This window comes from Antechinus flavipes, chromosome 6 (assembly GCF_016432865.1).
Source record: "Antechinus flavipes isolate AdamAnt ecotype Samford, QLD, Australia chromosome 6, AdamAnt_v2, whole genome shotgun sequence".
Classification (NCBI taxonomy): domain Eukaryota; kingdom Metazoa; phylum Chordata; class Mammalia; order Dasyuromorphia; family Dasyuridae; genus Antechinus; species Antechinus flavipes.
In genome coordinates, this window is record NC_067403.1 from 123,521,331 (window position 1) to 123,540,640 (window position 19,310).

Sequence of the window (19,310 nt, forward strand, 5' to 3'; positions counted from 1 at the left end):
GGAAATGACCTAGGAGGACATCTATTGCAACACCTCATTTTATACATTAGGAAAATTTTAAACTTGTAACTTGCCAAAAAATTGTAACTTGCCATACAGGTAATAAATGTCAGAGCCATGACTGAAAAATAAATTCTATGATAAATTTAGCAATCTTTCTACTGCAGTAGCAGAGTCCTCACACACCCAGAATCTCAGAGCTGGAAGGAGTGTCAGAGATTATCTAGCCCAACTGTACCCAACAATAGACTATCATTTATGACTCAAAAGAAAAAAAAAAACCCAAAACAAAAACCATGAGATTAACCATTGATATAAAAAAAAAATCCTGAAAATTCTGTTGACTCCAAAAAAAGTTTTCTGTGGAATTGGGAAAAATATGTTTTAATTTTTTATACATATAGAAAAATTAGATCTTTTGAGCCATTATTGCCAAATGTCAAAAAATTTCTCCTTTAAACTAAGTTTAAGGAGCTAAGATTTTGTTTCATTTCTTTGTACCATTAATGCTGATCACAATTCATTCCACATTTTATGACTTTCTCTAACTGAAAAGAATCTATGCATACCACTATTAGGAAGCTTCAATCCAGTAATCCAGTATGGTTATTGGATCATAGGTTTTAGTGCTGAGAGAGGTAGCGGAGAGCACAGAGTCAAATCCCCTTTTGCTGTGCTTATCACCTCCTAAACTTGGGTCACTCACACAAAATAATAAGTGAAAAAGGTCAGATTTGACTGGGGTCTTCTAGCATAGAGAGCAGGATTTCTCCCCCAATATAACTCTGGCCTTAAACACTTACTAGCTGTGTGATCCTGGACAAGTCACTTAACCCTAATTGCCTCAGTTTCCTCATCTGTAAAATGAGCTGGAGAAGGAAATGACAAACCAGCTCAGGATCTTTGCCAAAAACATTCCAAATGGGGTCACAAGGATACATGACTGAACAATTTCTAACTTCCTTGCTTTCTAGTCTTCTAACATTTAACTCCCCTTCCTGTAATCTCTTATCCAACAGCACTGACCTTTATGCTTGCTTTTCCTCAGAACAGACATTCCATCTCTGGACTTCAGGTCTAGAGTGTGCTTCTTCCTTCCCTTTGCCTCAAAATTTCCTTTAAGACTTTCTTTAAATCCTTCCTTCTGCAAGAAACCCATCCCCCTCAACTACTAATATCTTCCCTCCTTCCTTTATTAGGATTATCTCCTATTAAAACTGTAAAAATCCACTATCTATTTGGTTATTAGGATATATTCTCCCACTAGATTGTGAGATTCTTGATGGCAGGGACTATGTTTTTGCTTTTCTTTTTATCCTCAGTGCTTAGTACAGTAGCAGACACTAATAAAGACTTGTTGATTGGTTGATTAGTAGATATTATTCTATCTTCCAAATGACAAGCAGGAAGTCCTTTATCAGAGCTATATTTAACTTTTAGACTCAGCTTTCTAGAAGCCAATATGGTCTGAATGTCATGATGGCACATCAGAGTTGCACCAAAATGGAGGAGCTTTTAAGTTAAAATTTTATATAGAAAAGTCTAAACATTTCCCCATTAGAGCTCTTCTCTTATTCTGAAACTTAATGTTCCTATAAACCATGGTAGGGGAGTTAAAGATACCTTCCTTTCACTATTGTTTGAATGTGGATGTGTAAACTTACCTCCTAAGTAGTACAGGAACATAGTGATTTTATCTAATCTTACATATCAGTTTTCCTTTAAACTCTTTCTGAATAAAGATTCTTACCATTCCACCTCAAGACTTCATTTAAAGCTAATGCATCTTGAATATCCTTTCTGTGAGACTGGAATAGATTATATTTCCTCTTTTAACAAAAAACAACAACAACAAAGATAGAAACCTAAGAAAACTGAGCTTCTTTAAATGAGGCACCTTCCTGCCAAAATGTCCACAGATAATAGCAACAGATCAAATAAAATTATCTGAATCATTGGCTTCCATGCCATTATCCTAAAATATTTATGCATTCTGTATACAAAAGCTTTTTTCCCAAAGCCTAATACTCAATATACTTTTCCTTGGAGGAAATTCAACCTCCTGCAAGAAGCTTTTCCCAATTTCTTTTAATATCATTGCCTTCCCTTGGACAATTACTTCCAATGTGATCTTAATATATCTCCATGTACAACATGAAAGTTTGCATATTGTCTTTCCCATTAGATTGTGACCTCCTTGAATATAAGAACAATATTTGACTTTTCATTGTGTCTCCAGTACTTAGCACAGTACCAGGCTTCCTATGCTTGTTGATGGCCAATCAAAAAAAAAAAAAAAAAAAAAAAAAAAGAAGTAGGGATGGTCCCTTGGTTAGATTTCTTTAGGTTTCGTCTTGCTCTATAATTGTTTGAAACTCTGAAAGAGTTCGTCCTGCAATAAATATCTCTTTCACTGCTTCCTTTAAAAGTGCCTTTCCTTACTTATCACTGGTTATTTTTTGATTCTACCCTTCTTCCTAATCTCCATTTAGTTCATCTTCTTCCTTGAGAATCTGATCTACTGCCATCATTTTGGAGACCTTATTTATAGGTTGTAACCTGTCAGATCAGAGTTAGTGACTACATCAGATGGACATGAGTCAAAATGGAATCTGGCTTGTTTTCCTAAATGCCATATATCAGGAAAAGAGCCATCATAGCTGTTTGGGAAGAGCACTAGCTAGGATATATACTCTTGGCTCCACCATGAGTTAGTTTATGTGTGATTTTGGGAAAATCACTTTTCTCTGGGCTTCTGTTTCCTCACTGGCAATAATAAAGGGATTGGTCTAAAAAATTGCTAGGAATCTTTCTGCCTCTGCAGTTTAGGGCCCTCCTTTTTTGTTTATTTATTTATTTCCAGACATTTTGGAGAACTGTGACTTTTTTCCTGAAAGCTGACACTATCAAATAATGTCAGAAATTCAACAGGCTCATTTGAGAATTGCCATAGAAATATCCTAGATTGTATGCTCAGACATAAACAACTGTATTAAGGTGTATTACTGATACTGCTGTGTGCCTCTCAGCTTTCCTGATATTGCTCCAGAATATGTCTAGTCTAGTCTCTTGCTTGAGTACCTATTGGTACTCATTGCTACTGATAGAATAGATACTAAAGAAATAACCAGTTTCTATTTTGGAGTTTGAAATACCAGGAGACTATTTCTCCCCTTAAAAAGTGTTGGAGGAGGACTTCCGGTTAAGATGGCGGAGAGGAGGCTCACAGTTGCATAAGCTCCGCGCTTTCTCTCACTATCCACTTCATTACAAGCCTCTGAATCAATGCTTGACTGAAAAAAACCCACAAATAGTTACCAAGAGAAGCCATCCTTGAGATCCGCCAAGAAAGGTCTGTCTTTACTGGAGGGCTGGGGCGGTTTTAGATCGGGCGCAGGCTGAGGGCAGCGGCAGTGAGAGCACAGGAGCAGACCGGATAGGGGGTGGGGAGTGATCGCAGCCGTCTCTGCGGGGAGAGCTTCGCTACAGGTTTGGAACCTGCAGCAAGTCAACAGCCCAGCAGAGAAGCTAAAAACACCGGGGCTGAAGAACACAACTGCAAACAGCTGGAGTCTCTCAGGACCTGGCCGCCCCCCCCCTTTCCCCCCCTCAGTGACTCAGCACGCTTTGGGATCTCAGAGCGCAGGCGCAGCACAGTCCTGCTAGTGCCTCACTGCTGCCCCCTGCAGTCTGTAGAGGAAGCTCGATAACACACCCAGCCCCCCCCCAAAGAAAGACTCCAGTTTTCTCTGTTTTTCTTTGGTAGTTTGTCTCTGATTAATAGACAGAATGAGCAAGAAGCTGAAGAGGACTTTAACCCTTGACAGCTTCTACACAGATAGAGAGCAGACTCTAAATCCTGAGGAGACTAAAAACAGGCAGTCCCCAGGTGATTCCCCAAAGGAGGAGATCGTCTGTTCCTCAGCACAGATGAACCTCATAGAAGTGATTAAAAAGGCTCTCACAAGGGAGCTAGAAGAAAAATGGGAAAAGAGCCTGGAGAAGTCAGTTAAAGAGAGAGTGGATAAAGAAGTAAAATCCTTGAAAAATAGGATTAGTGAACTGGAAACAGAAAACAGCTCTCTAAAAAACAAAATTGGCGAAATGGAAAAAAATTCCACAGAACAAAAGAAATCAATTGGACAATTAGAGAAAGATTTTAAAAAAGTGAGTGAAGAGAATACTTCACTGAAAATCAGAATTGAACAAGTGGAATTGAATGACTCGAGGAGACAAGAAGAATCAGTCAAGCAAATCCAAAAAAATCAAACAATGGAGAAAAATGTGAAATACCTTCTGGGGAAGACAACAGACCTGGAAAACAGATCCAGGAGAGACAATCTGAGAATCATTGGACTCCCAGAAAAACATGATGAAAAAAAGAGCCTGGACACTGTCTTCCAGGAAATTATCAAAGAGAACTGCCCAGAAGTCATAGGAACAGAGGAAAAAATAAACATTGAAAGGATTCATCGATCACCCACTGAAAGGGATCCTAAAATCAAAACACCAAGGAATATAGTGGCCAAATGCCAGAACCCTCAGATGAAAGAAAAAATATTGCAAGCGGCTAGAAAAACCCAATTCAAGTATCAAGGAGCCACAATAAGGATCACCCAGGATCTGGCAGCATCCACATTAAAAGATCAAAGGGCCTGGAATATGATATTCCGAAAGGCTAAGGAACTTGGTATGCAACCAAAAATAACTTACCCAGCGAGAATGAGCATCTTTTTCCAGGGAAGAAGATGGACATTCAACGAAGTAAGCGAATTTCATCTATTTCTGATGAAAAAACCAGAACTTAACAAAAAGTTTGATCTACAAATATAGAACTCAAGAGAAATCTAAAAAGGTAAAGATTAATCTTGGGAACTATATTTTGACTATATAGATGTATAAAGAATACATGTATACCTTGTTCTAGAAATTGATGTGGAAAGGACATTGTACCAGAAAAAGGGTAAAGTGGGGGTAGTACATCTCATGAAGAGGCATAGGAAACCTATTATATCTGAGAGAAAGAATGGAGGGGGATGAATATAGTGGGTATCTTACTGCCTTCAGAATTGGCTTTAAGTGAAAAATCTTAAGACATATTCAATCTATGGTGAAACTTCTCCCATCTCATTGAAAAGTGAGAAGGGAAAAGTGGAAAGGGAAGGAATAAGCTAAGCGGAAGGGAATACGGGAACTGGGAGGGAAAGGGGTAAGATAGGGGGAGGAACTCTAAGGCGGGGGGAGGGACACTAAAAAGGGAGGGCTGTGAGAAGCAAGGGGTGCTCACAAGCTTAATACTTGGAAGGGGGGGAAAGGGGAAAGAAGGGAGGAAAGCATAAACCGGGGTTAACAAGATGGCAAGTAATACAGAATTGGTCATTCTAACCATAAACGTGAACGGGGTAAACTCCCCCATAAAGAGGAAGCGGTTAGCAGAATGGATTAAAAGCCAGAATCCTACAATATGTTGTTTACAGGAAACACACCTGAAGCGGGGAGATACATGCAGGTTAAAGGTAAAAGGTTGGAGCAAAATCTACTATGCTTCAGGTGAAGTCAAAAAAGCAGGGGTAGCCATCCTGATCTCAGATCAAGCTAAAGCAAAAATTGACCTAATTAAAAGAGATAAGGAAGGACACTATATCTTGCTAAAGGGTAGCATGGATAATGAAGCACTATCTATATTAAACATATATGCACCAAGTGGGGTAGCATCTAAATTCTTAAAAGAGAAACTAAGAGAGCTGCAAGAAGAAATAGACAGTAAAACTATAATAGTGGGAGATCTTAACCTTGCACTCTCAGAATTAGATAAATCAAACCAGAAAATAAATAAGAAAGAAGTCAAAGAGGTAAACAGAATACTAGAAAAGCTAGATATGATAGATCTCTGGAGAAAATGTAATGGAGACAGAAAGGAATACACTTTCTTTTCAGCAGTTCATGGAACCTATACAAAAATTGACCATATATTAGGACATAAAAACCTCAAACTCAAATGTAGTAAGGCAGAAATAGTAAATGCATCCTTTTCAGACCACAATGCAATGAAAATTACATTCAACAAAAAAGCAGGGGGAAGTAGACCAAAAAATAATTGGAAACTAAATAATCTCATACTAAAGAATGATTGGGTAAAACAGCAAATCATAGACATAATTAATAACTTCACCCAAGAAAACGATAATAATGAGACATCATACCAAAATGTATGGGATGCAGCCAAAGCGGTAATAAGGGGAAATTTCATATCTCTAGAGGCCTATTTGTATAAAATAGAGAAAGAGAAGGTCAATGAATTGGGTTTGCAATTAAAAATGCTAGAAAAGGAACAAATTAAAAACCCCCAGTCAAACACTAAACTTGAAATTCTAAAAGTAAAAGGTGAGATCAATAAAATTGAAAGTAAAAAAAACTATTGAATTGATTAATAAAACTAAGAGTTGGTTCTATGAAAAAACCAACAAAATAGACAAACCCTTAGTAAATCTGATTAAAAAAAGGAAAGAGGAAAATCAAATTGTTAGTCTTAAAAATGAAAAGGGAGAACTCACCACTAACGAAGAGGAAATTAGAGCAATAATTAGGAGTTACTTTGCCCAACTTTATGCCAATAAATTCGACAACTTAAATGAAATAGAAAAATACCTCCAAAAATACAGCTTGCCCAAACTAACAGAGGAAGAAGTAAATATCCTAAACAGTCCCATCTCAGAAAAAGAAATAGAACAAACTATCAATCAACTCCCTAAGAAAAAATCCCCAGGACCAGATGGATTTACATGTGAATTCTACCAAACATTTAAAGAACAATTAACTCCAATGTTATATAAACTATTTGAAAAAATAGGGATTGAAGGAGTCCTACCAAACTCCTTTTATGACACAGATATGGTACTGATACCTAAACCAGGTAGGCTGAAAACAGAGAAAGAAAATTATAGACCAATCTCCCTAATGAATATTGATGCTAAAATCTTAAATAAAATATTAGCAAAAAGATTACAGAAAATTGTCACCAGGATAATACACTATGACCAAGTAGGATTTATACCAGGAATGCAGGGCTGGTTCAATATTAGGAAAACTATTAGCATAATTGACTATATCAATAACCAAACAAACAAAAACCACATGATCATCTCAATAGATGCAGAAAAAGCATTCGATAAAATCCAACATCCATTCCTAATAAAAACACTTGAGAGCATAGGAATAAATGGACTTTTCCTTAAAATAGTCAGGAGCATATATTTAAAACCATCAGTAAGCATCATATGCAATGGGGAAAAACTGGAACCTTTCCCAGTAAGATCTGGAGTGAAGCAAGGTTGCCCACTATCACCATTATTATTTAATATCGTATTAGAAACACTAGCCTCGGCAATAAGAGTCGAGAAAGACATAAAAGGAATTAGAGTAGGCAATGAGGAAACCAAACTATCACTCTTTGCAGATGATATGATGGTATACCTAGAGAACCCCAGAGATTCTACCAAAAAGCTATTGGAAATAATTCATAATTTTAGCAAAGTAGCTGGCTACAAAATAAATCCCCATAAATCCTCAGCATTTTTATACATCACCAACAAAACCCAACAGCAAGAGATACAAAGAGAAATTCCATTCAGAATAACTGTTGATACCATAAAATATTTGGGAATCTATCTACCAAAGGAAAGTCAGGAATTATATGAGCAAAATTATAAAAAAGTCTCCACACAAATAAAGTCAGACTTAAATAATTGGAAAAATATTAAGTGCTCTTGGATCGGCCGAGCGAACATAATAAAGATGACAATACTCCCTAAACTAATCTATTTATTTAGTGCTATACCAATCAGACTTCCAAGAAAATATTTTATTGATCTAGAAAAAATAACAACAAAATTCATATGGAACAATAAAAAGTCGAGAATCTCAAGGGAATTAATGAAAAAAAAATCAAATGAAGGTGGCCTAGCTGTACCTGATCTAAAATTATATTATAAAGCAGCAGTCACCAAAACCATTTGGTATTGGCTAAGAAATAGATTAGTGGATCAGTGGAAAAGGCTAGGCTCACAAGACAGAATAGTCAATTATAGCAATCTAGTGTTTGACAAACCCAAAGCCCCTAACTTCTGGGAAAAGAATTCATTATTTGATAAAAACTGCTGGGATAATTGGAAATTAGTATGGCAGAAATTAGGCATGGACCCACACTTAACACCATATACCAAGATAAGATCAAAATGGGTCTATGACCTAGGCATAAAGAACGAGACTATAAATAAATTAGAGGAACATAGAATAGTTTATCTCTCAGACTTGTGGAGGAGAAAGAAATTTGTGACCAAAGATGAACTAGAGACCATTACTGATCACAGAATAGAAAATTTCGATTACATCAAATTAAAAAGCTTTTGTACAAATAAAACTAATGCAAACAAGATTAGAAGGGAAGCAACAAACTGGGAAAACATTTTCACAGTTAAAGGTTCTGATAAAGGCCTCATTTCCAAAATATATAGAGAACTGACTCAAATTTATAAGAAATCAAGCCATTCTCCAATTGATAAATGGTCAAAGGATATGAACAGACAATTTTCAGAGGATGAGATTGAAACTATTACCACTCATATGAAAGAGTGTTCCAAATCATTATTGATCAGAGAAATGCAAATTAAGACAACTCTGAGATACCACTACACACCTGTCAGATTGGCTAAGATGACAGGAAAAAATAATGATGAATGTTGGAGGGGATGCGGGAAAACTGGGACACTAATGCATTGTTGGTGGAGTTGTGAACGAATCCAACCATTCTGGAGAGCAATCTGGAATTATGCCCAAAAAATTATCAAAATGTGCATATCCTTTGATCCAGCAGTGTTTCTATTGGGCTTATATCCCAAAGAAATACTAAAGAAGGGAAAGGGACCTGTATGTGCCAAAATGTTTGTAGCAGCCCTGTTTGTAGTGGCTAGAAACTGGAAAATGAATGGATGTCCATCAATTGGAGAATGGCTGGGTAAATTGTGGTATATGAATGTTATGGAATATTATTGTTCTGTAAGAAATGACCAGCAGGATGAATACAGAGAGGCTTGGAGAGACCTACATGAACTGATGCTAAGTGAAATGAGCAGAACCAGGAGATCATTATACACTTCGACAACGATATTGTATGAGGACATATTTTGATGGAAGTGGATTTCTTTGACAAAGAGACCTGAGTTTCAATTGATAAATGACGGACAAAAGCAGCTACACCCAAAGAAAGAACACTGGGAAACGAATGTGAACTATCTGCATTTTTGTTTTTCTTCCCGGATGATTTATACCTTCTGAATCCAATTCTCCCTACGCAACAAGAGAACTGTTCGGTTCTGCAAACATATATTGTATCTAGGATATACTGCAACATATCCAACATATAAAGGACTGCTTGCCATCTAGGGGAGGGGGTGGAGGGAGGGAGGGGAAAAAAAAAATCGGAACAGAAATGAGTGTTAATATAATGTAATTATTAAATAAAAAATTAAAAAAAAAAGTGTTGGAGGCTAAGTTTGGGAATATTGTTCATAGAACTGAGAGAAGGGAAAACAACAGATATAAACTGTTTACATAACACAGATGACTTTAGGAAGCAAATATTTAAATCAAGTGAACTTTGCTCGGAGATATCCTTTGAGCATGCCGGGAAGAGATTTTTGTGTACTTTTTTGGTGGAAAGGAAACCTCTTCATTGTAGAGCTCTTAAAAGCAAAATAGGAATACAGCTGTGCTTTCAGGTACAGAATTTTACAAATTATTTCATTTTTCTCTTAGAACAATGTTTAAAATCTTAGAGTTACCCTTATCATTAACTTTCTTAGTTTATTTACCAACCATTAACTGAACTGATATTTATCTAGATGTAAAATTTATTTTGGTTTGAAGAACATAGTACACCTTACAAGAAAAACAAATCTTAAATAAGCCAAGTTTGATGGAGGATTGTGGCACTGCTATAGCCAATTGGAAATGTTAGCATAATTTAGGACTAATAACTAGAATGAAGGGGAAGCCTTTTTCAAATTTTATTCTCATAAGAGCTCCTCATTCATGGCATTCTCTCCTTTACTTCTAATTACCTTCTCACAGAAGAGTTGATTTCAATTCTTAGAGAAAGTTTTTTTTTTTTTAACTCATCCAGGACATTAAAGTATCATATTATATAGTTATAGTTTAGTATTTTAAACACCATAACATTTTTTTGGGGGAGGGACCAGGTCCATGATTTCATCTGGGTTGTTGAAGAACCTTTTTTTTTTTTGGCTAGGCAAATGGGCATCTGATATACATCCATTGACTTAGAGAGTTGCCTTTGGCAGTAAATGGTTAATGTTACTTCCGCAGAAAAATCTGGACTAATAATGTAAATAATAATGAGGCCTGCTAAACCATAACCCTAAGGCTTCATGTTGACTTAGAAATCTACAAACTAACATAATCTATATTCTATTGTGTGTGGTTTTTTTTTATTGTTCTTAAATATTTCCCAATTACATTTTAATCTGATTCAAACCATATTTAGAAGTGTCATTGATAGTGGTATATTACATGTCACAGCTAGTATTTGGACCTAGATCTTTCTGATTTTGAGGCTATCTCTTTATCTGCTATGCTATGCTGGTCTTCAAGGACTACTGTTACTGATAAATTTCAAACAATGTATAGAGTTTCATAAGAAAAATCATCTGCTGTATCACAGGGAGAATGAAGAGTTCACTGATGAATTGCAATACGGAGAGCTCCGAGATGGAAAAAGAGATCAAGAAAAGGGAAAGAAGGAAGGAAAGGAGAAAAGAGGGAAGGGAAGAAGGAAGGGAAGAAAGAGTAAAGGGAAAGGAGGAAAGAAGGATGGTAAAAGGAAAAAAGAAAGGAAGAAGAGAGAGAAAAAGAAGGAAAAAAGCAAAGGAAGTAAGAGAGAGAGAAAGGAAGAAAGAAAGGAAGGGAGGGAGATAAGGAAGAAGGAAGGAAAGAAGGTTCTGATTTGGCATAAAGTATCATAGATTTGGGTAACAATGTTATAATCATTTAGGTTGAGCAAAATAGAGGAACAGATGACCTCTTTAGGTTAATTCTTCTACTATGATTCTTTGAAATTAGAGTCTGCACAAACTATATCAGGTAATCACTCATGTAACTAGGAAAAAATCTAGCTGAAAAACTGCAGTTCTTTCATTGCAGTTTCTGCATCTGTTAATCAGCATAGTGGTAAGTTTATCAAAAGTTAATAACTTTATTCTCCCCCAAATAATGCTACATGTTTCTCTTTGCAGAATGATTTGGCTTTATCAAGTGATTCATTTCACGGTTTTATTTGCTTTGGTTTCAAATGGTAAGTATGATTTGATTTTAAAATATAAAATAAAATATAAGTTTGAAACAGAAGTTGCCTGATACTCTAATAATAGCTTAGAAACCCACATATATTTGTAGAGAATAGTCTCCTATGGATTTAAAAGAATGGAAGAAATTTTTTTTCTCCTGGAATTTGTGTCTTTTACAAGCACTCCAAAGAGTCTATTGTTTTACTCAGAAGAGCATGCCCATTTCAGGGGTACTGGCAAGAATTGGATTTTGCTCATGTTATGAGATAAAACATCATTTACTGAATTGTAAACTTGAATCTGAGGCTACCCCTGGCAGGAAAGACCTGGGAGCACTGCTCACTTAATATTGTGTCTTTTGTCCTCTTGTCTCTCTGAATGAAGTATAATAATTGATTCCACTTACAGACATGTAAGTTCACAAGATCAAAGAATGGACAGGTTTGAAGAAACAAAAAGAGAGAGGGGGGAAGAAGGGAGAGAGACGGTAGGAGGAAGGCAAGAAGGGAGGGAGATAAAGAAACAGAAATAAAGAGAAAAAAGAGAAATAGAAAGAGGAGAGACAGAATTAGAGAGACACAGAGATAGAAACAGAGAAAGAGGCAAAGAAAGAAAGAGGTATAGATGGAGAGACAGACAAGCAGAGACAAAGAGATGCAGACAGAGACAGAGATAGATAGAGACAGAAAAACCGAGGAAAGAAGAGAGACAGAGACAGAGAGAAAAACAGACAGAGATAAAGACAGATAGAGAGAGATGAAAACAAGCACGAAAAGGATAGAGACAGACAAAGAGAAGCAATAGACAGACATGGAAAGACAGAGACAGAGAGATAGAGAGACAGAAACAGAAAGAAAAAGAGAGATAGAGACAGAGACATAGATGGAGAGATACAGACAGAAACAGAGACTGAGAGACAGAAACATAGAAGGGTACTTTACAAACTTCAAAACATTACCAAACGCAAATTATTATTATAGTTATTGTCTGAGATGAGAACTGCAGAATTATTTCTTTTGCCTCTTCTTCAAACTTAGGTCTGATGTCCACAACTTGAAAACAATTTAATAATTATGCGTGACCCATTTAAAGAAAAATGAAGGGATATAACTTGCATTTTTTTTAAAAGGAGGTATATTACATCTAATGTAATTATACCACCATTGTTTCCATATTAAAATGTGCCAACCTTGATTAGTTCTGCATAAACAGATATTTTGGATATTTTGGTGAGTCGGAGAGTATGGTTATTAGAATCACATGCTTATATTTATAGAATTAGAGTTCAAGAAAATTCACTTGACAGTAAAAATGTGGCAGACACATCTATCTTTGAAGATTTAGGAAAGCAATTCAGAATTTTTCACTGCCCCAAGGCCATCATTATCTAGATAAATTATCATTTTATGGGAGAAAATGCAAGGAAGTAAAATAATTGGAGATTTTTGGCTATAAAACCAGTTCTAAGATCACCAAGAAATTGCTTCAAGATTACTTTCTTTATGCCATTGTTGCCCCTTACAAGATTCAATTATAAAATCAATTAACAAGAAAACAGAGCAATAGACGAATTCAAGAAAACAGAGCAATAGACGAATTCAATAAAAGTTTTATTTACGCTTCATTTCCTAATGATGGATGACTTTATAATTTAAATGGGATCATTCATGATATTATTTAATGCATTTTCAGCAGAAAGGTAGAAAGCCATATAGTGCTAGACTCAGAATATGAAAGATTAGATCCATTGGATCCACCTCTGATGCTTACTTGTGGTGTAACTAGGCTAAAGTCAGATGGATTTCACACCAATAATGTGATTTCTATAGTCATTTTATAGTCATTATAACTCGTTAGTTGTATAGCAAGAAAAATGAATACTTTTTGAATGTAGGATGACTACAGAATTCATACTGTGCATTGAAGTAAGAAATTGAGTATCAGTGTTCAGAGGGGACCAAAGGAGAACAACTTAAGCATATACACGTGATCCCGGCAGATCTCCAAGGCATAAACCTTATCAATGATTATATTGTATATTACATTTTACATGTTCTTTAAGAATTCCCCCCTCTCTAATTTTCAACATCTCTTAGTCTATTAATTCTTCTCCTACTGCCTTCATTATTATTATCCCCCAAAGCACTATATATCCTTCTCTTGCCTAATTTGCTTGTATTAAATGACTTTGTATTCATTTTATATTTATTCTGAATCTATTTATTCTATGCATAGTGAACATCTATAAATATATAGAATGTAAGCTCCTTGAGAATAGGAATTGGTTTATTAATGGTGACTGGATTTCTGGTCTAAGATTAAGTGATCTTATATAACCTAGGATAAGTTTCTTAAGGACTTTGAGTCAGTCTAATCAGTTAATCAGCAAGTGTTTATTAAGTGTCTACTAAGTGTGCAATGCTAAAACAGTATCTAAACACTCTTAATAAATTGCAGCCTATTGACTGACTGATTAATTGATTTCATGTTTAGTTGACTATCAAAGGGATCTATTTAACATCTCCTCGGAAAGAAACGCTCTAATTAGATGTTTTATTTATTCCATCACAGAATGTATGACTCAGCTGTATAATGACAAATACTTTCAGGGTGGAGATGTGGCTACCATTTTTACACCTACTGCCAAGTATTGCCAAATAGTGTGTACTTATCATCCAAGGTGTTTGCTCTTCAGCTTTCTGCCTTCAAGATCAACAAAAGATACCAGTAAATGGTAAATATTTTTAATTTTGATTCTAGGTGGAAAAACATGTCAACACATACATGTATATGTACATGTATATATATATATTTCTATATTTAAACAACTCTGTTCATATATTCTTCATTGAGTTGGGATTGTGCTATGGAATTATAAGAAGTTGAGTTGACCCCATCACACAAGTTTTTGCTAGGTTACTTAATAGACAATTTCATGAATTTAATTCAGTCCTAAAGTCAGTGAATGTGACAAAAAATTGAAAAGGACCTTAGACAATCTGAAAATCATAGGGAAAGATATGAACTAGTTATTCCTGTTGATATTGCTACTGGGTCAATATCTGCCCCACAATCTCTTTCCCCCTGGAAAAGTCAAGCACTTCAAATCATAGACTATAATAAATGTGGGAGGGAATCAAGAGATCCTCTAGTCCAACTCTTCAATTCAAAAATAAGAAAACAAAATCCCACTTCCTAGTCCAGTACCTAAAATGTAGATCTTTAATTGATGCTTATTGATGGATTGGCTTAAAATGGTTAAATTACTTGTCCAAATTTTCACAGGTAGTAGATTTTTGACTAAGAGTCCAGTCACAGTTACTACATTAGTTTTTATAGAAAATAAGTTAGTAGTTAATAGAAGTCCTTATTCCCTTATTCTAAATGGCCAATGTAAGAATGCTGGGCACTATGAAGGTGTTACAAGTTTGTTGTTATTTTGTTATCAAAGGATAAGTGGTTTTGGAAATAATTTTTAGCATTATACTTAAACATGAGCCTGACCCTGTATTTAGTCATTTTTCAGAATAACTATATGTGATGAACGCGTTTAAAATCAGCCGGAGTCAGGAATTCAGGTTAAGGGAAAATTCTCGATCTTTATTCTTTGCAGAGGTGAAAGGGGATGGGGATAGGAAGTATGAGCAGCCGCGACATGAACCTGGCCAGCAGTCTCTCTGCCTCTCTCTCTCCACCCACCAAAATCGTCTCTACGTCATTTCCTATACACATTAAAACTTGCACAAAGAGTGGGCGGGCCATTCTTTCACCAAGCATATATTAATAGAGTATCGTACAATGGCTATTTAGCCTTACGTGCTTGGGACCTCAGTGCATCAACTCGAGCTTCAGCCCATTACAACTATATATCTGATTAGGTACTTATAAATTCCAAGATGTTCCTACTATGTGCCATTCCAAGTTTCTTCCAACTAAGGCTATATTTAAGGTATCATACAGTTATCCCAATCTCACTGACTGCTCATAAATAAATGAGACTGTAGAAAATTCTTTAAATCATAATGCTAAGTCACCCTAGGGAATCAAATACTGCTCATGGTAGGCCACTTAGGAGACCCATGAAATGAAGAAGATTTTGTTTTGAGATGTTCTGCACAAAACTAGCATGACCATTTTGAAAAGTGTGGCAACTGCAGCTACTCAGCTATGAATGACAAATGTCCTTTCTCTGAATCATTGTCATCTTACTCAGCCTTGACTCTCAAATTATGTTCATTTCTATAATATATAAAACTAGTGACTCACATTCAATGATCTCTAACATCACTTTCAATTCTAAATGTTATGTTTCTATTTTCTTGTATATCCTATATCTTCTATATCCTATATATGCTTCTATGTCCTAGGTTCTATTTAGAAAAATGTTCCATGTTATTTTCCATTACTCTATATGGAGTCATAGTTTTTTATTTCTTGTTTTCAAAGAGCATAATCTCCTTTTAAAAAATGCAATTCTACATTTGTATTTCCTTCTTAAGGAGATCTCATTTTAGATGTGCAACCCATAGTTAGCAACAACTTGTACTGGTAACAATATGGTTCAGTATATAGGGAGTACATGTGATAATGTATAGGAATAGAAACATACAATATTATGTTTATAGAAATGGAGGTCATTTTAAATCAATCTGCTAAGAAAATCTTTTTGATTAAGTGTGAGACGTAAGAACAGATTCCTTTTTTTCCCTTTGGTTTTCCATATGCTAATTTTCAGGATCCATATTTTGTTTTTAACTACGTTCGTTTGACTTATGCTACTTTGTAAACATAGGTTTGCATGCCTCCTGAAAGACAGTGTGACAGAGACATTGCCAACAGTGAACATGACAGGAGCAATCTCTGGATATTCCTTTAAACAATGTCAACACCAAATAAGTGGTAAGATATTCATGATGGCTCAACGAATATAGTCTTCATTGGATCCTTATTTTCTTGTAAAATGTAGTGTCGATATTTTATTGAAATTCTATGGTGACTAACTTGATTCAAAGAAATAAACTAAATATGGACATAGGAAATCAATGATACCTCCAATGTTCAGGAAGCCCTAATTCCTGTCACAAAGGTGAATACTTTTATTCCCTGTTATCAATATTTTCTTTTCCACTTCTTATTCTCTCTATGCCTTATTCTTTCTATTCTCATATGTCTCTGAAGACTCAGATTTAAGTCAGTGACTTCTGCTTAATAAGAAAACAAAAGAAAAGACTATGGAAACGAGGACAGAAACCATGAGTGATAGAAAGATGCAGCATTAATTGTCTAGTCAGTACAAAATATGGCACTAAGTCCTGAGAAGTAAGAGACAAAGTTTTTGTCTTTAAGGAATACATAATCAGCAATGGAAGAAGCTTAAACATAGATGAAAAGGGAATAATAAAAATAATTTTGAAATAATGGCTATACTAATCAATTGTTATACCTTTAAATAACAATAAAGTTGTTAATGGAACAAATAAATAACTACATGATAAAATGTGAGGTTGGAGATGAGATGGATTAGAGAACTGAATATAATAATGATGAGTACTTTAAGATTTGCAAAGTATTTATATATGTATATTATCTCATTTGATCCACATAATAACTTTGTGAAAGAAGTGCTATTATTGTCCCCATTTTGAAGATGAATAAATTGAAATTGAGCGTGGTTAAGTGACTTGCCCACAGTTACAAAGGTAATAAATGTCTGAGGCAAGATTTGAATTCAGGTCTTCCTCATCTATAACTTCTTGTGGGCTGGAATTGTAATTTATTTACCTTTCTTTATGTTACATAGTGCCTTAAAATAGTAAATATTCAATAAACTTTTATGAATGAGTGAATGGGAAAATGAGAGGAAAAGAATGAATAAACTTAAGGTAGTATTACTAATAGGCCTGGACTTCTTGACTTATAATGGACAAGGTTTCATACTGAGAGAGCCTGGGTCCAAGAGCCTGGAAAAAGTCTCTTACTCTCTATCTCAAATTATAACCTCATCTTGGACAAAGATTAGGCATAACTCATGGTTAGGGTCTCCCTTAAAAGGAATTAATTGGGTACCTTCTAAAAAAGATATTGAATATGCAAATTAATATCAGAGAAATGATAGTTATATGTTTCCTCCAGGGCTAAAACACCTATGTTATCTTCCATAAGAGTAGAGCAATTATTCAATTCCTTAATGTAGTGCTGGATTCACTCCTACTCGAAAGTGAATAGGAAGCCAGTGAATGAAATATTCTAGTATGTTGGAAAATTGAAAAGTATTGATGATATTTTATTTTCTGGGGATACAGTGCATATCTTGAATAAAAATTGAATTTTGAATTGGGGGATTGGTTCAAGTTTTGACTAACTCTGGGTAATACTCTGAGTTCCATCCTATATATAAAATGAATATAATAATAATTTTACTACCTAAGTCTCAGGCAGAATGATGGGGAAGGAGGGAGAATAGTATCAAATGACATAATGTGTATAAAGTACTTTTTTTAAAAATTAGATCTCTCCATCTTAGTAAGGCTGAAGACCTACTTCTTCCCAATCTGAGGTCTGATCCCAATGCTGAAATGCCCAGATGCTTTGATCTGCTCAGGTTCTGATATGGGCCTATCCGTGACCCTCCTTAGGCAACTAATGGACCCTTTATTCTGAGGACTTAACTGATTGACTTAGTCCTCTGTAACTCAGAAGATTCATCAGTCTGAGCCTCCCCAATAATGGGATTACAGGTGTGTGACACCTGTATGCCCAGTGTGTAAAGTATTTTCTAGCACTAAATTATTATGTAAATGTAAACTATTAATGTTGTTTTTGTGTTACAGTAAAATTATGTAGATGCAAAAAAGAAATAAATGAAATTGGGAAGGGGAATTGGATAGAAAGTGGGACAAAGTTATTGAATTAGAATTATAGTGATCATATTTGGGACCGTATGTATCAATATGGTCTCATATTTCATGGTGATTATAACAGCCAATTTAAGATAACAATATTCAACTTCTTCTGCTTATCCAGCTTGCCACACAGATATCTACATAGGATTTGATATGAGAGGAATGAACTACAAGTCATTTGTTACCATGAATGTTCAAGAATGTGAAGACAGATGTACCAATGATGCCCACTGTCACTTTTTTACCTATGCCACGCAGACGTTTCATAGTGAGGCCCATCGGTGAGTGGTCTAACCAAGTCTAGAGGTTCCCCAAAAGCATGAGTAGAAAATGAAATATCTGTTGACTCATGGTGTGGTACAAAGTACATCAGCATGAGATAGTATAAGAGACCTGAAGTCAAGAGAGAAGTAAAAGAAAGTAAATGAAAATCCCTTTGACACTTACGAGGTAGGTGTTGCGTATATTATCTTATCTCACTGAGTCTTGGATCCTTTTCCTGCAAAATGGGTTTCATAATATCTGTAATACCTACCTTAAAGGATTACTGAGAGATTCTGATAGAAAAAAACTACATAAAAACTAGACTAACTTTAAAATACTATATTAATGTCAAATTTATATTGTACATCATCTTAAATCATATCATGTTATATTATACTACATATTTAATTATATGATACTATATTTTATTATACTATTCCATGCCATTTTGTATTATATATGTATCATATAACATATCACATCAATAATTTAATATATCATAATATATTACATAATAATTTATTATTGTCATTGTTTTTATTTGATCTTTCTTATTTTGGATTCAAGATTTCATTTGGGCAAGGAGTTATATAGTCAAGAAACTTCTATATGCCAATTGGAGATCTGCAAGTTGAAATCATAGAGAGTTTCTTGGGAGGAAAGAAAATTAAATGATTTGCCTAGGATCACACCGAGTGTGGCAACACTCAGTAGAAATCATTTGAGTCTGGCTCTCTATCTATTATGCCAGTGGATGGAGAGGTTGCCTGCCTTCAGTCATAAT

At 35.1% G+C, this 19,310-nt stretch overlaps 1 protein-coding gene across 1 annotated transcript; it reads left to right on the forward strand.

Moving 5' to 3' along the window:
- Positions 1-10,154: 10,154 nt before the first annotated feature.
- F11 (coagulation factor XI) lies at positions 10,155-18,660 on the forward strand. Its single transcript, XM_051965037.1, has 4 exons — positions 10,155-11,368; positions 13,932-14,094; positions 16,153-16,259; positions 18,384-18,660. Exons 1-4 carry the CDS (start codon positions 11,287-11,289, stop codon positions 18,545-18,547), a joined length of 516 nt encoding a protein of 171 aa, XP_051820997.1. The 5' UTR covers positions 10,155-11,286; the 3' UTR covers positions 18,548-18,660.
- Positions 18,661-19,310: the final 650 nt, after the last annotated feature.